The 18,432-nt window shown below is 37.6% G+C and overlaps 1 protein-coding gene across 1 annotated transcript; it reads right to left on the bottom strand.

The window, feature by feature from the left end:
* Positions 1 to 317: 317 nt before the first annotated feature.
* LOC149265856 (protein kinase STUNTED-like) lies at positions 318 to 14,881 on the bottom strand. The gene is made up of 7 exons (XM_089406177.1): positions 14,736 to 14,881; positions 1,972 to 2,219; positions 1,686 to 1,801; positions 1,412 to 1,488; positions 1,173 to 1,320; positions 921 to 1,070; positions 318 to 714 (listed from the first exon to the last, which is right to left on the bottom strand). Exons 1-7 carry the CDS (start codon positions 14,879 to 14,881, stop codon positions 442 to 444), a joined length of 1,158 nt encoding a protein of 385 aa, XP_089262303.1. The 3' UTR covers positions 318 to 441.
* Between the last annotated feature and the right edge of the window lie 3,551 nt (positions 14,882 to 18,432).

Below are 18,432 nucleotides of genomic sequence, written 5' to 3'. Positions count from 1 at the left end.
CCAAAAAGTTACTCTTCTTGGTACTTGTCTACCCAGAGCAGTGTAATGAACACCGTAGATCCATTTTCACTATTTACATGAGATTGACAGTAAAAAGTAGAAATGTGGACACGACACTGAAAAAATCAGCATGCGAACAAAAGATGCCAACTAGTCAAACATTGCTCAGATCTGCAGCCAAGATAATGGAGCACTGACATCTTGATCTTCCTTTCCGCCCATGAGCTTGCTTCTAACTTCAAGGAATGCTTTAACGAAGTCAATGTTATTGTTCAATCCCCTAGTTTTCATACAATCCTTAGCTATTCTTTGAGGTCTAGCATAATACGTCACATTCCTGGCCATATAAGAATATGAAACCACTGTGGCCATGGGAAACTTATAAAGCAACCATAAACAAATGTATTGCTGGCAACAAAACTCACTTCTTTTAATCTTGAATTAAAAGCTTGATGAATTGCTACATCGGCGCAGTCCATAATCTTCCAAAGAATTGTTTGTTGGCAAAATGCCCACACTATGATCTGTGCTACTAAGTGATACCGTATCATCATCCACCCCAAGCATGGCAAGGGTGAGATGGGTTTGTATATCATGCCCCCCCTGATTTTCTACAATGTCATCCTCATCTGAAGTATCCATATCCTTGATCATTGTATTCTGGCACCACGCCCAGTCAGTCCTCTCATCTTCTCCTTGTAGTAGTTTTAAAATCTGCCATTAATCATATCTTGGTATTAAAGAGTAAGCAGAGATGAACAGATGTGGTTAACATAGAGTGTTTTATAGCTAAAAGAAAATGTAAGAGAAATTGCACCCTAAAGTAATTTTTGCAGGTAAAGAATACCCTCAAAAAACACACAAGGTAGTAAAAACAAGCCCCTGAAGCATATAGAAATGAATAGAGGAAGATAAATTACTCGGCTCATGCAAGGACGGTAATGAGATGTTTCCCTTAGACAAAGCGTAGTAGCAAGCATCATTCTATGCATTTCATTTGTATCATAAACATTTTGCAAACATTTGTCAGCAAGACTTTCGATATTCCCATCCTGTAAGAGTGGTCTTGCCTGGTTTCAACATTTACAGAAGGTTAAACATGAGCCCCTAATAAGGATAATCAATATAAATAAACATGAAGAAGAGAGTCAACTGTAAAAACCAGGACTTACCCACATAATCAGGCTTTCTTGACCCTTGGGACTTGCTGTATCAATTGGCTTCCTTCCAGTTATTAGCTCAAGAAGGACCACACCAAATGCATACACATCCGTCTTCTCATTAACCTTTCCATAAACAAAGTATTCTGGAGCAAGATACCTGTCAAACTACAATCACAATTAGTGAATTTACAAATTGGATAGCTTTAATCTGAAAATGGCCAATCGAAACTGGGAAGATGCTTACATACCCAAATGTTCCTAAAACATCGCTGCAAGTGATATATGAAGATGTTGGTGCCCACCCTGCTAGCCCAAAATCTGACAACTATTATAATAACACGCACATTAATTCTGTTGAAATTTTTCATTAGTGCAGAATTCCAAGTTTCAGTTTACAAGTCTAGATCACTAAGATCTCTTCAAATACTGAATTGTGCAATTTAGTCTTGATTCTTCTTGCAGTAAAAAGATTTATACCTGTGGTTCAAACTCTTCAGAAAGCAAGATATTGGAAGACTTTACCTCTCCATGAATGACAGATTGAGAAAAGCCATTATGCAAGTAATCTAATGCTTCAGCAACTCCTACAGCCACTTTTAATCGCACTTTCCAAGGAAGTATTGGCTTTTCCTCTCCTCCTGAAAAATATATACATAGTCAATAGCTAGGACTATAATCAAATCTCAGAAAAGAGAAAATGAAAGACCCTGCCATACAATACATAACACTATGATGCTTAAAACGTACTACTGCTTAATATTTCTACACGATTTCATGATTCTTAAAATGCAATACTTTGAGTATACACCATGGAGATTCTCTTCAAGGTTTCCTCTGGATACAAAATTATACACCAGAAGGCGGTTAAGGCCTTCTGCACAGTAACCGATAAGTGTAATGACATGGTTGTGCTTCAATAGAGTAAGAATCTCAACTTCAGAATGAAGCTCTTGCTCTGTTTTGGATGATGAATTCAAGATTTTCACTGCCACCGATTGTCCATCAGGAAGAAATCCTCTGTACACCTTACTGCAGCCTCCTCTTCCTATAAAATTCCTTGCAAGAATAAGGATGTTACATAATTGAATTGAGTTCACAAGGTTAATATACATTTCAAGGGAAATTTCCCATTCAAAACAGAAGCACAGAAATGAAAAACTCCATGAGGAAAACTACAAATGCAACCTGTTGAAAAACCAGAAGTAGCAGATTGCAACTCCTGATATGTAAAATGCCTGCAGGTTTTACTTAGACAAAGGAACTCTAATCTCCTTGCCAAACAATTTTCTTCTCGATCAGAATCATTCTGCTGACTGCAAGGAAACCCTTCTTCTTTAGAGCATGCTTCAATTGGTGCTACCTCATTTGAAGACCGAGCTTCATGTTCATAGTTGCAAACCTTCTGCATAATCTGTCCTTTCAAATGAAGCTCTCCAGTTGCCTGTGTAAGCCTATTTGGCAACTGTAGTGCCCATTCAACTACAGATGTTTGTTTTGATGTAGACTGTGGAGTAGGAAGCTTGGTCAGTGAATCGGCTCCACGTAAGAGGGGCCATCCAGGTACTGATTCTCCTTTCTCTGTAATCAGTCCCGAAGTCGCCCTTTTGGGAACCTTTTGGTTAAGAACTACCCACTACTAACCAGTTCTCATGGATGCCATAACAAAAGGGAGAAGCATGCCAAGGAAAATGGCATGAGTAAAGAAGAAATTGAAAAGGAGATTTATGAGTTGAAGGAGAGATTCAACATAGTCAAAATGAGGCTTGAAAGAGAATACCAAAGGTAGAGATGGGACCTAAGGAAGAAGGCCAAATTACTTGTCAGAAAAAAGATTTTAAGAGGAAGACCCCTAAAGCTAGAAAGCTAGGGAGGAAGATGAAGCACCTGTTGAGCCTAAAGTTGAATTAGTTCACTATTTTGAACCAGAGCAGGGAATAGTCCTTGATGATGAGGAAGATGTTGAAGAGAGACTATCAGAGAGTCTCATGGACTGCATAAAGAGTTCAAATCAACATGGATTTGTTGATAGAAGATATGGTGGAAAAAGCATCATAACAGTAGAGGGAGCTACACAAAGAGGATGTCGATGAGACAATAAATGAAAGTTATCATAAGCATTGGCACACACATTATCATGGGGATAGTGAATAAATAAAAAACACTGCCATTCTATGAGAGAACCCTTTGGTTAAAATGCCACGAGTGTGGGTTGTTTATTCTACCAATATTAGATGAAACTTACACCTAGATCTGCCCATTTCTCATAAGCATTGGCACACATATTATCATGGGTATGAGCATGTCATTGGAGGACTTGAACCTTAGTGGGAGTAATAACAACACCTTGCTTTCATTGACTTGGCAAGCCACCAATGACAACAAATGAATTTTTATTTGAGATATGTTGCATATATTACTTCGAAGGTCAAATCACTACATACAAGAATTTCTTTTATCACATGATATTCCAAGATATAGATAATCCTTCAACTCAGGTATGCCATCAAATTAGATATGCCTATGGAGGGTCATGAAAACCTGAAAAAGTCAAACGTCCAAGAATTCTTAAGGTTCCACAGATCAACAAAAATAAGGCTGGTTTTTTTTACAGTGCCTGGTTTTTTTTTACAGTTGATTTCTTGTCCTCTGCAATGAATAAATGAGTTTTAATTATTGATTTCTCTAGTGCTGAGATTTCTCAAGATCTTTAGGACCATACATAAGATATTATACTTGTTTAATTCTTTGTGCATATTATCGTCACTGAGGGACGGGGACGAGAAATAAATCAACAGAGAAGAGAGTGCCCCTAGCTAACCAAATTTTTCCTTGCCATCGTCTCAGTGAGAATAAGAGATGATAAATTCCAATACAATGTTAAAATTCAAGGTTAGTGTAACGGGATTAGAGTGAGCAAGATTGAGAATTATGAGAGGTTATGATGCCTGGTTCTTTACACCAATATGAGTTTCACTTCAATCAACATATATGACAATTTTATTTCTATTGTACAACAAGGAAAATCCATACTACATAAGGTCAAAATTTCTCCAACCTTTTTTGATTTTTTGTCTCTTTTAGTAGCATTTTCTTCTTATTTTGCTGTAGACTTTACGAAGGTTGTGGCCTTCACTATTTTTTTTAGATTTAGAGCCTTTATAATCTTATAAATGTTCCAAATCATACCAACCATATGGCCTACAACTCCAAGCCCATCATTTGTTAACTTTCTAGCCTTATCTCCAAATCTGTGACCGAAAATATATGTCATATAATAAGAAAATGTAAATAGAAATTTGTGACATATGTTAGCACCCTATAATTGAACCTCTAGGCTGAGAAAGGGTTTATAGGGGTGACCACAAACAAATTTTGGCTAGAAACTGGTTCTTTTCTAACTGGAGGGGGCTCCCTCATTAAAAAAAGTTTAAAGGTAAATAACACTTAAGCTCATGGACTACAGAGACCAGATCTGAAAAGGAACCTAAGATTCAATGTGAGTTGTTGGAGGATTTAGGAAAAGGGCCAATGAGGCATGAAACCAAGGCCATAGTTCAAAATTTTAAACCGAAACACCAATGCTCACATAAGCCACCTGTAGAAACAGAGGCAAGATAGGCACATTTCAAAGTTGATATCAATTGTAGTATAGTGAAGAAATTGGAAAAACATATAACAATATTTAATCAAATGCAACAGAGTGCATCATGAATTTTTCTACATACTTTCATTACCAAATATTGAGAAGAAAAACAATGACAGAGCACCTAAATAAGGATGAATTCCATCATAATAAAAAAACCAACAGTCAACCAGAGCATCGAGAGATGAATTCTAGAGAACTTCTTCAGAAATCTACTTTAAAAGCGAGATTGTAATAAGATATTCATATTAACAATTACACGAAAATAAGAACATTAACTTGAAAGACATACCACATGAATCTATGAACCACATTGACAAAAACGTACACTGATATTTTTATTCAAATAACATAATCACACCCACACAGGGCCTCTTTTGATTCCCAACCATTCTTCCATATTCTGCTTAGTTTTTTATACATTTTCAGTAAAGTAAATGTATATGACTAGATGCATTGTATCCATTATCCATTGAGTGGATCAAATCCAACTAAACCTAGAAACATCATGTTTTTAGAGCTAAAGCTGAAATAAAACTAATAAAATTGCAACATTATCCTTAAATAAAATCAATTCTATCCTATCTACTAACTAATGTCTTATGCATTCATTTTTATTCCTATCCTTAATCATCAAAACAACAAGGTTCGAGCTTGATACAAAAATAGAAAAAGCATACAGTATGAGTTGTGTAGCGAGTGAAGGATTACGCAGTAAGTTCCATCTTGGCATGTACACGTGTTTCACTCATTGACAGTAAGTTGATGAGGATGATGACAAGGTTGTTGAGGTGGAGAGGGACCCATTTGATGTTTATTTCCACAAGTACAAGCTTCAAATTTGTCCAGTTCAACTCTTATGTAGTAATTGCGCATCAAAATTTGAATATATGAAGTTGGGTTGTCCTTCCTGCTCCAAAAGAAAACCAAGGCCAACAAGCGATCACCTATGCCTTATGACCCCCAATTAGCATTTAAAACTACATAAGTTCTCCATAATTCTCCTCAAAATTGCAAAATGAACTCAACTATACAAGGTGAAACCTTTAGTAACTAACAAAGCATTGTGATTCAGACACATTACCTCCTTCTTTTTTTACTGGATGAAGGTTTACTAGATGAAGACGAGTATCTTTGTAGGAGGTTGTCTTAGATTTTTTGGCTAGCTATGACTGTAGCTGTGGTTTTGGATTTGTAGGCACACTTCCAGATGTTTGTTTGTATTTCCTCAGCTATCTCATAGCCTTTGACAACTTCATTAGCCTCAACATCCTCATCAAAATCGAATTTATCATGTAATAATTCTTTAAATTCCTGCACAGGGGAAGAGTCCATTTCATGAACTGTTTGGCTCCATCAACTCCATCTAGGGCTTCTGCAATTTGAGTATCAATTTCTTTGATAGTCTCATTGATGACTTTCTTGTATTTTTCATTGTTCTCTACTATTTGGTAAGCTTTCCTTTGGCAGAATTCAATCTCTTCACACAACCTCTGATACTCCTTCCATTCATCAAACAATGGTTTTTCTATTGCCTGAAAGGTTCCTTCCATCTGTTATTTATCTTTAGTTGTTGATCTTGTGATAGGTCTCTTTAGTCACATACTAGGTTCTTTTATCTCCTCCACATTAATTACCTACTTTATTTTTTATTCAGTTGTAGGCCATAAGGCCTCTTGGACAATTCACTCTCTTTTCTCAATGCTACCTTTTCTGCTTTGTGCCTTAGTTCCCTATTTTCCTTTTGCAAATAGGAAATATGAAGTTGGTCTTTGGCGAGACTGTCTTGCAATTTTATGATTTCAAGATCCTTGTCTTCCTCCATATGAACATTCTGTGCTTCCTTTGTATCCTTCTCCATAATATATTTTAAAATATTAATAGTTTGTTGAGGAGTTGGCTCCTCAGTCATCTGTTTGGTTCTCAATCTATTCCTCAGACTAAACAAAAATTGTGTTTCCTCTAGTGTTGCTTGAACTTCTAGTGTGCCAGGTGGATGAGAATTGTCTTTCACTGACATTAGATTGGCCTAGTCCTAATGCCATTAATAGAATGAGGTAGCCGAGAATGGAAGAAGAACGAATAAGGCAATGGAACATCAGTTTCATTGTTTTCATGACCAAAGCAGATGGTAAGGCAGCCGAGGATGAAATGCAAGAGTTTAGCTAGGGTGAATTGGTTACACTTCCTTTCCAAGACGATGAGCATCAAATGAACATGATCGACACCATGGCAATGTGTGTGGTTGATTGTAGTTGTGCTTATAAGCAAGAAATAATGGGAAGGGGACGTGACCTTCAATTGATGAATTTCTTAGTTGACCTTAGATTAAAGGAGCATACATACTACATTTTTCCGACCTATTCATTTTCTCAAGAAAAACTACTTCAAACACCGTAGACAAGGCTTTTCACCATGGTAACTGAAAGTGGACAATGGATACCACCACTTTTATCCCAACAGGAAGGCATGAGAAGTCTAGAAAAGGAGAAAGGTTGTAGTGCAACTTATACTGCTGGAAAGAGTGGGTGGGTTGATCTAGAGCGCTCCTCAATTGACAAACAAAAGGGCGGATTTGAAGACACATTGAAAGCCTTCACCCTGGAAAGAAATCAGATAAAAGAAGCTATGGATTTTTCCTTGGATAACATTGATGCCTCAGGGTTTGATGAGACTTGTGCATTATTGTGGGATATAGATACTTCTGTAAAGATGGGAAAATTTCCATATTCAAATACTTCTAGTGAATCTGACCCGAACAACAAAGATGACATTGTCTTAATTGATTCTGTAAGGGTAATTTTGTGGATAATAAGGAGAAATCTAATATTGGGAATGGAAACGCTTCTAGAGTCTATGGATGCCAAGCAAGGCTACGGGGAAATTTTGTTGCATGCTCAATCTGCTCACATGCTTCACTCTCGAATAAAACCAAGTTCAAATTTTGCTCATACTATGTATGAAGATGTTATAGTCAAAGATATTATTTTGTGTTTGAAAGCAACAAGCGAAGAGCAGTGGGAACAAATTGAGTGTGCAATCGATGATGGTACTGGGATTAACTTTTGATATGCACATGGATGGACTTTCTTTCATTGGACTGCAGATTCTTAAGGAAATTCTACTATTCATAGGGCATTGTGTGACCATCGTTACCAAGAATTAGCTGAAGTAGTTATTTCAATGGGCAAAGGAGATTTATCAACACAAGAACCACAATAGTATAGTACGCTGTAGAATTTCTTCCATCAGAGATTATTAGGGACAGAAATATCATTGCATATTAACTTGAGCTCACAATATGATACACCAAAATTATGTGACAAGGCCACTCGATGCATATGTTTGCGATTTCCTATGTTGAAGGTTCCAACAACCTTTGATCGTGGAAAATATCCTGGTCCCAATCATGTTTATGATCAAGGAAGCGAGTTATTTACTAGGCAAGATAATTTGCTTCCTTCCAGCATTCAGGCCCATTTGCTTCAAAGTGCTTACAAGTATTGTCAAACGGCAGTACATTCTAAATTTACTCATATTACACTTGAGAACTAGAACACATACCGCTTGAGAAGAGAGCTGCTGCCGCTTCAAGTACCTCAAGCTCAAACTAGTCTGTACCGAGATCAACCTGAATGAAAGATATGAACAATACAACAATCAAAGACATTTGAGACAATTGTACCGAGATCAACCTGAATGAAAAATATGAACAATACAACAATCATTGCCGGCACCAACTGCTCTGGCCCTTATCACCGCAATAAACAATATGACGTACTGTGCCAAAGAAGCACAACATATTCAGCGAATTGAAATTTGAAATTAACCTATCATCTGATAAAATAACCCTGAAAATAAAAATGACTGCGTATTTTGACCAAAAACACCCAAGAACACATCTGGATTGCACAAAAATGAGCACAATCTACAGCTATAAGAAAGCTAACAGAATGAAAGGGAAAACCAAAGGAAAAAGAAACGGACATTTAACGAAATAGGCGTGATATAAGCAACAGATAAAACAGCAATGACCAGAAAGTTACTGCAAAAATGGTGTAGAAATATTATTTAAACCAACACGAACAATACATGGGAATCAGAAGCAGGAAGTTGCCTTCTCCATCACAATATTCATCTTGGGATACTGGCAGACTGCAAACATCCAAATGCTGTAATATTTAGGGTAAGTACGGTTCTGTACGGACTGTTGTTGTTGCTGCTGCAGTGGCATGAGCCATTCAAATCCAAGAAACAATGGATACCGAAAACAGAGAAGAATAAGCGGATTGAAATCTGAAAATGCAAACCGAAACCAGAGAAGAATAAGCGGATTGAAATCTGAAAATGCAAGAATATCCCACCGAAACTGCTGCTGCTAGATTTGTGAACTAGGATGAAAAAACTTATTTCAAAACCATTTTTATACAAAAACCCAGGGAGCCATATACACCAAAACAGCGGGCTGAATCCCTCAAAACAGGGAGCCGCCCTCCATTTCAAAATAAATCTAACATCCCATGACCAAATCGACCCTCACAAACCACTCCCAAACCAGAAAATCCAAACTGTAAATCAAAATGGGGGCGATTTTGATCAAATACGATTCCGCAAATATCAAAATGGGGCTATTTTGATCAAATACAATTCGGTTAGTTTATCCGCCCTGGGCTAAAATAAAAAAATAAATTAATTTTTAAATAAAATATGGGCTAATTATATAAAAAAAAAAATATTATTTTAATTAAAAATTCGCCCCATTAAAATATAAAAAGCCTTAAATTTCGCCTTTGGACGATTATTCGCCCCTAAAATTAACCTTGTCAGGGACTATTGCAAAAAGGGCACATCAGGCCAAGCTCATCACCTTGTGGGAGCCTGATTGTATTGGTATAGAAGACATATGGGACTTGGAGGCTCCGTATTGACTATTGAATGTTGAACAATATCACTGTCCAGAATAGGTACCCAATCTAGAAGATTGATGAGAATATTTATCTACTCAAAGGGGACAAATATTTAAACAAGATTGACTTGAAATCCAGTTATCACCAGGTGCATGTCAAAACCTCCAATGTGTGGAAGACTACCTTCAAATCTAAGGAATTCCTTTTCAAATGGTTGGTCATGCCATTCGAATTGATGAACGCCCCTACAAACCTCATGAGAATGATGGATGGCATCTTGCGACCCTTCACCAATGCATTCGTGGTGGTGTATTTATATGACATCTTGATCTTCATCCAAAGTTGGGAAGAGCACCTCCACCATATTTGACAGGTCCTTCAAACCCTGCGACAACACAAGGTGTGTGCTAACTTGGAGAAATACACCTTTGGCCTAACCCACGTTCAATAAATGGGATACATCATTGATGAGAAGGGTGTACATGTGGACCCATCCAAGATACACATCATTTGGGATTGGCCAACCCCAACCACTCTTACAGAGCTCTGTAGCTTTTTGGGTCTTGCCAATTTCTACCGTAGGTTCATGTTGGGGTTCTCCCATATCACTTGGCCTTTAATTCAAGTCATCTAGGGTAGAGTGAAAGAAAAGTTTTTTGGGTCAGAAACCAATAAAAATAATCCTCTGAATTAAAGAATCGCCTTTATTCCACACCAATGCTCATATTACCAAACCCGCAACAACCATTTGAGATTGAGATAGATGCCTTTGACTATGCTATTGGTGTTGTTCTTACTCAGCATGGGCATCTAGATACTTACCACAGTGAGACAATTTCGAACATAGTCCAAAAGTACCCCAATTACAACAAAGAAATATATTCCATTGTGTAGGCTTGCCATTAATGGAAGCATTACATTATGGGGAAGGAAATGAACAGCCACAAAGACCACCAACCTTTACAGTTCATACAAACAGAAGGGAAGTTGTAGAATGATCACCATTAGAAATGGTGCACCTATCTGTAGTAGTTCCATTTGAACACTAAGTATAAGAAGGGCAGCACCAATAATGTCGTTGATTGCCTCAGCTGACCACTGGTCATGGCGTTGATCTGTTAGGTCCCTATACTACTAGTGTAACCCCATAGTGTTATTAGTACAACCCCCTTATTATATTGTTGTGCCCATCTAGTCCCCATATTGTTATTATTGTTATGTTGGCTCTGATTATGTTATGACCCCTTAGACTCCTATATATAGAAAGGAGGCCTTGTCATTTGTACCATCCAAGAATTGTTCATTTGTGTAATGTAAAGGAGGTTGCCCTATCGAAGATGCTTATTTTTAAGGCTTTTATCCATCTTTTCTATCTTTTCATGAGATGGTTTCATAACATTTGGTATCAGAGCTCTGGATTCTAGGGTTTCACTGCTCCAAATAGGTCATCGTGGAATTTTCACTATAACTTCTTTTATGTGACATTTCAGAACCTAAAAAAAAAATCCATTTGAACCGAAATCATTTTGAAATTAAGGTCTGAATTGCAGAGCTTGTCTCACTATATTTTCAGAGGTATGATCCGAGGAATTTAGGGTTTTTGCAGACTCCTGAATTACATTCCAAACAGGTGACCTGGGGAAAATCATCATAACTTTTGTTCTGGGCATCAGATTGAAATTTCATAAGGAGTTTCAGAAAGAGGATGGCCTGCAGTTTTCTGTATATCAGTTCCAGGTATTATGGTTGAAAGAGTGGCATGTGGAACTTCGTACAAGTTTTCTCTACTAAACTAGTCTATAATTAGGTCACCGTGGGAGATTTGGCATAACTCTTCCTTGGAGAATCCAATATTTATCCAACTTGTGGGCTAAGAAAGAGTAATCAAAGGGATACTGCAGGACGTCATTTCATATATTCAAGATCCTCAGTTACAGAGATACAATAGATTCAATATCGAGCTCTTACAAAGTGAAAAGAAGGTGTGTAGCTCTTTTTAAATTTTGCAAAAGGTTGGTTTGAAAAATTAGTTTGAAGGAATTAAAAAGGAATAGTGAAGAATTATTAGCATTAATTGATGCTCTGAAGAAAGAAAATGGAAACACCTAGTAAGAAACCTGAAAACTCTAGCATGACTCATGAAGAAGAGGAAGAAATGCAACATGATATATCAAAATTACAAGACCAAGTACAACAAATTTCACTCTCACAAAAGGTAACTGAAGCCAAGGTGAATGGCATGGAAGCTAATATGAATGGTGTGCAAGTTAATATGGATGGCGTTGAAGCTAATATGAATGGTGCGCAAGTTAATATGGATGGCGTGGAAGCTAAGATGGTTGGCATGGAAGCTGATATGAATGGCATGGACGCTAAGATGAATGGCATGGATGCTAAGATGGAAGAATTGAAGATAAATTTGAATAAGTTGCTACAAGAAATGGTTACTAATGGTGAAAGAGTAGTAAAGGAAACTCATGATGAGAACAAAAGAAATGTTAATCATGATTTCATAGACTCTAATGTTCGATTAAAGACCCACCATGTTCCAAAAATCGATATGAAGAAGTTTGATGGCAAGGATCTCGGAACATGGATACTACAGATGGAGAAATTTTTCGATCTCCATAATGTGCAAAACACACAAAAGGTATGCTATTGCAACTTTATATTTGGAACCAAATTAGTTTGTATGGTATCGATGGCTTTGCTCTCATAAAAATATTGTCACTTGGGAAATTTTTACAGAGGAAATGATAACACATTATGAGGATACAAAAAGCAACACCTTTTTTAGTCAATTGATAAATCTCAAACAAAAGGGTTCAATCATGGAGCACATTGAGGACCTCCAAAGATTGAACATAAGGGTAAAATATATTCCAGAGGAGCATAGGATTTATGTGTTCATATGGACTTTAAAGGATAATATCCAACATGAGGTTCACCTTTGGGAACTTGATTCATTGGAGAAGGCATTCAAGTTAGCAAGAAAAATGAAAAGAGAAATTATGGCAACCAAGAAGCCTACCACTCACAACAATAAACATGGAAGTGTTATTGCCCCTAGCCTTCTACAACCTACAAGGTTGACACCACAAAAATTGGAAGAAAAAAGAGCAAAAGGGCTTTGTTAGAGTTGTGATAGCAAATACACTAAAGGTCATAAGTGCACTGAGAAGAAATTACTCTACATAGATTGTGAAGAGGACGAAGAAAAGGAACAAGAAATGTCAAAAGAAGAGGATATACTCCAGGAAGAAACCCTAGATAAATAATAAATGAATCCGACCATATCTTGAAATGCATTTGATGGAATTACCACTCCTCAAACTATCAAGGTAGAAGGACATATCAAGAAGAAAAATGTAAAAGTGTTGATTGATTCGGTAAGTACCCATAATTTTATTCATTGTAAGATAGCCAAGGAGTTTAATTGCTTCCTATATCCAGCACCAGAGTGTCAAGTGATGGTTGCAAGTGGAGGAACCATAAATTTCTCTGGAAAGTGCCATAATATCAAGCTATCCATTGGAGAATATGTATTGAATAGCGCAATGCTTCCCATTCCAATGGGTGGTGTTGATGTTGTAATAGGAGTCCAATGCCTACAATCCTTGGTTACAATAGCTTTTAATGTTCAAGAATTTTGATGAAATTATATGCGGAAGGAAAGGAAGTTGAATTAAGGGGTACTGCAGGGAAACCGGGAAAGAGAATTAGCTCTAACGGTATGACAAAGCTTCTAAAGAAGGAACAACGAGGCATAATTGCACAATTATGTTCGCTAGAGGTTCCCACATCGAAATCATATACTTATCAAGATCTCCAACAAGTCTTGGCCAATCATTCCAAGGTATTTGAGACTCCCAAAGGCCTCCCACCTATTTGTAATTATGATCATGGTATTCATTTGATTCTAGCAAGTGTTCCTCCAAACATCATGCTGTATAGGTATTCTTATGCCCAAAAGATTTAAATTGAACGTATGGTTGCAGAAATGTTAGAGGCTGGTATAATTCAAACTAGTCAAAGTTCTTTCTCTGCTCTAGTAGTATTGGTACACAAGAAGGATGGATCATGGTGCATGTGTCTAGATTAAAGGGAGCTCAACAAGCTCACTATTAAAGATAAATATCCCATTCCTATCATTGTTGAATTATTGGATGAATTGCATGGCTCTATTTACTTCACCAAGTTGGATCTTCATCTAGGATATCATCAAATCGGAATGAAGATTGAAGACATTCTGAAAACAACATTTAGAACTTATGAGGGTCATTATGAATTTTTGGTCATGCCTTTTGGCCTTACCAATGCACCTTCTATATTTCAAGGTTTGATGAATTCCATTTTCAAACCCTTCCTTAGTAAATTTGTGTTATTATTTTTTGATGATATACTAATCTACAGAAAGTCTTCGAAGGATCATGTTCAACATGTTGACAGGGTGCTCAAACTATCAGAGGAGAAACGATTATATGCAAAAAGCTCCAAATGTTTCTTTGGAGTACAAGAGGTGGAATACCTGGGTCATATTGTATCTCATGAAGGTGTTAACGTAGACCCTAGAAAAATTAAAGCTATTAAGGAATGGCAAATCCCCACATCCATAAAGCATCTACGAGGATTTTGTTGGACACCTAATCCTCAATGGGTTAGTGTGGAAGTCGAATGGACAAAAGGAGTTCAAGAGACCTTGGGATGTGAAACCCAATGGTCACAACAATGTACTATAAATGTATATCAATTGTTAATAAAAATTGCACTGTCATGTTTTATCTTTTCTATTTGTTGTTGTCCATGTGTGTTTAACATGGTATCAGAGCAGGCGTATTCCTGCCCTGCATAATTAATTTGAGCCATTTGTTTTATGGCATTTTTGTGCAGTTTATTTTTTCCATGAAATTCATGAATATTTTCTCATGAATATTTCTTCAGCTAAATTTTCGCTGCAACCTATTAATACCGTTGTTGGTGTCTTCTCTCCATATAGAAGCGCCTCCATACTCCTGACACTACCTGCGCTGCTCCTCCATATAATTAGCTGCTCCTGACACTGCATGCACTACCTCCTGAGAATTTTCTGCCTGAAATCCGCTGCTCACTAACATCTCTGCTCTCTGTCTGCCTGAAGGTCTGTCCATGAACGTTTGTTGTTCTGCCATATTCCATTTATAAGACCTGCACCTAGCATTAAACCGTCACCTGACCTCTGGCACTGTATATGCTACACTTGTCTGTCTTTTACAGTCCTGACCCTTGCATTACCTGCACTCTCTGGCTATCTTGACTATTCATAAATGTTTCATAAAAGAAACGTTGTCCTGACATGGTAATTTTAGCGCTGGCCTGGAGAATCCTCTGAATCGCTGAGTTGAATGCCCTTGAGATCAGCTGGACGACCTGCAATTTGACAATCTGGACTGCAGTAAGATTCTGGAAGCACTGTGCCATGCGTTGAACACTGTTTTGGTACGCTGCCCTGTTCTATTGAACGTTGTGGAGTAGTCGTCGCGAGAGAGAGATGCGCGGAATTCCTTCTTCGAACTGTGAGTGAAGAACACAGTGTTTGCAGCAGAGTTTTCGATTCACTGCTTAGTTCTGGCTTCAAAGCCTTTGGTGGTACTGCTATGCATTGACTGTATTCAGATGTTGATGGCGTTTGGTCAGTCTCTTTATTTAATTGCCGAAATCCATTATATCATGTACGTTGAAGTTTTTGTTGGTTGATGGAATTGTGTCGGATGAATGCATATGTACACTGATTTATTTTGAAAAGCCATGATGTGTATCTGTTAGATTCTGTGTTTAACAAGTATTTTTTGGGCCGAAAAAAAAAGAGTTTGGTGCGTACGTTTCAATGGTGAACTTGACGTGAACCTCCCATCCAATAAATCGTTGGAGGTTGGAAACATTACTGCTCGCCTGGGCCTTCAACTAGTTTAATATTTTTACTGGGTATCGTATTGTTGCTCAAGTGTACAGTATGATAATTTGAGTTTTGGTCAAATGTTGGATGGAAGTGGAGAGACTTGTGTCGAAAGAAAGCTAGCAACATCGGAATGGAGTTAATTTCTTTTGCTCAGCCTATAATGCTCTTTATTTATAATATTTTAAGAGCGTTGTAATCTTTTACCATTAATTTTATATGGAGAATGGAATGGCTGGAGTTGACTTGGTGAAATAAAAAAACATTGAGTATTCTCTGCTTAACTTCCTCTGTCTAATTCCACCACCGTCGTTTGGCCTCCCCAAACGAGTCATATAACGTTGCTCCTCAGCACTTTATCGTTATTCTCCCTAGCACCACAACGCACTACCCTTGAACATTGTATCCATATCCTCGCTGATCAGACTACATAATCCACTCCTCTCCCACTGCTCCAGTCCCTCGGTATACCTCACTCCCACACCTCCATTGAACGCTGCCCATTGCATAACACCCTTGCAGTAAGAACCAATTTACTCTCTCGGTTTTGTCAAATTTCAATACTCTACACATAACCTTCCAAGTGTCGAGAGTCATATATCAAGGTGGTTTGTAGGTAGATTTATTTGGATTGAGTGTACTAGAGATTGTTGTGAGAGTGAGGGTGGTAGATATCATATGGAGAGAGTCGAACTGTTGTACAACATATTCTTGGACCCACACATGTAAATTGATGAGATCTTTAAATCGTAGGGATCACTATTGACCAGGGAAAGAATCGAGAGCTTCAACTTGGTCAATTCATCCTGAGGGTCCTCAAGTCTAGCCTTCGTGGGTGTTCTGCTGCTGAAGACATTAAACTGCCATAGTCATTTCCAGATTTGATGTTGGGCATATTGTAAACTCTTATTTGTAAGTTCAGAAATCAGTAGAGATGCATGGCTAGTATCTTCTGTGTTGTTTCTAGTGAGTAAATTACTCCCAGTGACTGATGTAATGTGCTCAGTGGTGATTTAATTTAATGGTGAAATCATTGAATATATCATATTGTTGATTGAGAAGTTTCTAGAGGCATTATACTCTCACTATGCATCTCAATTTGGAGTAAAACTCAATAAATATATTTACAGCTGTCTAGACAAAGAGGAGCCTATTTCAAGACGTTGAGTTGGATGTAGCTTATCCAAAGAGGAAAAGTTGGTTTCAAAGCATCTTCAAATCAAGTTCTATCAGTTTGTGTTCGAGTTGTCCTTTGTGGGAAGATTTTATCACTGTCAAAGAGTCAAATCTCCTTAATAATTGGCTGCATATACATCTGAAGCAGGGTCGAGTATTCTCTAATCTACTGGAATTCTTCCTGAAACTGTGCATAGTTGGCAGGCTCTTGAAAGCTCATGGTAAAATGCTATGGTGTATATGACCAGCACTGTACAATTTGCTAAGTATTTGGACATGTAAGGAGGTCTATCACTGTTGTTTCAGTGTGCTAGAGACTCATTCCCATGCCTATGACCTGAGCAAGTGTTGGAGCAGCATTATGGGTCTGAAAGTCCTTACTGGAATTTACTCTCATTGCTTCTCTTCATTGCTAGAAAGTGGCAAGATCAGAGAATATTAATTTTTACCCTAGTCAAAGCATATGAGTATTCAAGTCCTACCGATGACATGGTGTTATAATTATTGAAGTTTTGAAAGTCATCATTTATGATTTGAAAGTGAAGGAGTACTTGAAGGATCCAAGCAAGTTTGCAGTTGCTGTTGCCCCAGTTGTGGTATTAAAACTCATTATAGTCTCTGTCTACATATATATGCATTGATTCCTTGATTCATTTGCTGCACATTTACAAAGGATTTTTCTGTGTCTTTGTACTGTGAGTGGGTGTTACTTTTACTCATTGGGTCATAGTTGTGATCAGTTTTTTAAAAAGGTGTAATTTTGACAATGGAAAATATGGCTCGAATTACTGAAATATTAGAGTTCTTAAAAACTCTGATACATTCCTCTAATCATGATACATTAAAAGTCAGCAAAGTTTCTCTCACAGACATTCAGGTCTGTCTACAAAATGCACAAGAGAAAATTGATTTTTTGCAGCTTGAAACTCAGCTACAGCAAGAAGAATTAAAACAGAGGAATCATCATTCTGAACCTGTTTCTGTTCAAAATAATGAAACAGACTCCCATAAACAGTAAGTCAATAATGTTACAGTTCATTCAGATTTAGTACCACATAAAGCAGCAGTTGTACATGCAGATGCAGAAACTCAGTCTCCACTTCCCAAGCCCATCATCAGACCTTGGGAACAGCTTGTCCACAACAAGCATAGAACTGGTCTTGGATATGACAAGGACTTGTCCTTTCATATTCCAGACTACGCCAAGCCCATTCAGTTTCAGAGTGCTGGATTCATTCATGACAGTTCACCTGCTCCTCATGACAGTTCACCTCTAGCTGTTCCAAATTTTGCCCCTCTTCCACAGCAACAACAACAACAACAGATTATAAAATTCCAACACTGTGACCGAGTTGGCCATCTGAAAGATCACTATTTTGATCTCCATCCATGTAAGCACTGTCATAAAACCAACCATTCTTCACACAGATGCTTCAGAAACAAACGTCCTGCAAGAACAAAGATTCATCTTGGATGGATCGCTTCTTGGCAATGGGCATCAACAGCCAAGAAGATATTCCAAACACATGTCAGAACTTGTTCCAAAGTATTGAACAGTCTTGTAGTTGAGTTCTGTCCATCATATCACCTTTTATTTGACAGGGGGGGAAA

The sequence above is a fragment of the Pinus tabuliformis genome, chromosome 6, assembly GCF_031772625.1.
Source record: "Pinus tabuliformis cultivar Carrire ecotype Pingquan chromosome 6, CPIR1, whole genome shotgun sequence".
Lineage (NCBI taxonomy): Eukaryota > Viridiplantae > Streptophyta > Pinopsida > Pinales > Pinaceae > Pinus > Pinus tabuliformis.
The sequence above is the reverse complement of the archived record's forward strand: the minus strand, read 5'-3'. Positions and strand labels throughout refer to the sequence as shown.

What these genes read in the sequence shown, in the direction of transcription:
- LOC149265856 (XM_089406177.1), bottom strand. Translation starts at nt 14,881, where the DNA reads ATGGCAGAACAACAAACGTTCATGGACAGACCTTCAGGCAGACAGAGA. An exon ending in TATATGGAGGAGCAGCGCAG is followed by an intron (nt 2,220 to 14,735) that starts GTAGTGTCAGGA and finishes TATTCTTGCAAG; the next exon opens with GAATTTTATAGGAAGAGGAG. An exon ending in AATCTGTCATTCATGGAGAG is followed by an intron (nt 1,489 to 1,685) that starts GTAAAGTCTTCC and finishes TTATTATAATAG; the next exon opens with TTGTCAGATTTTGGGCTAGC.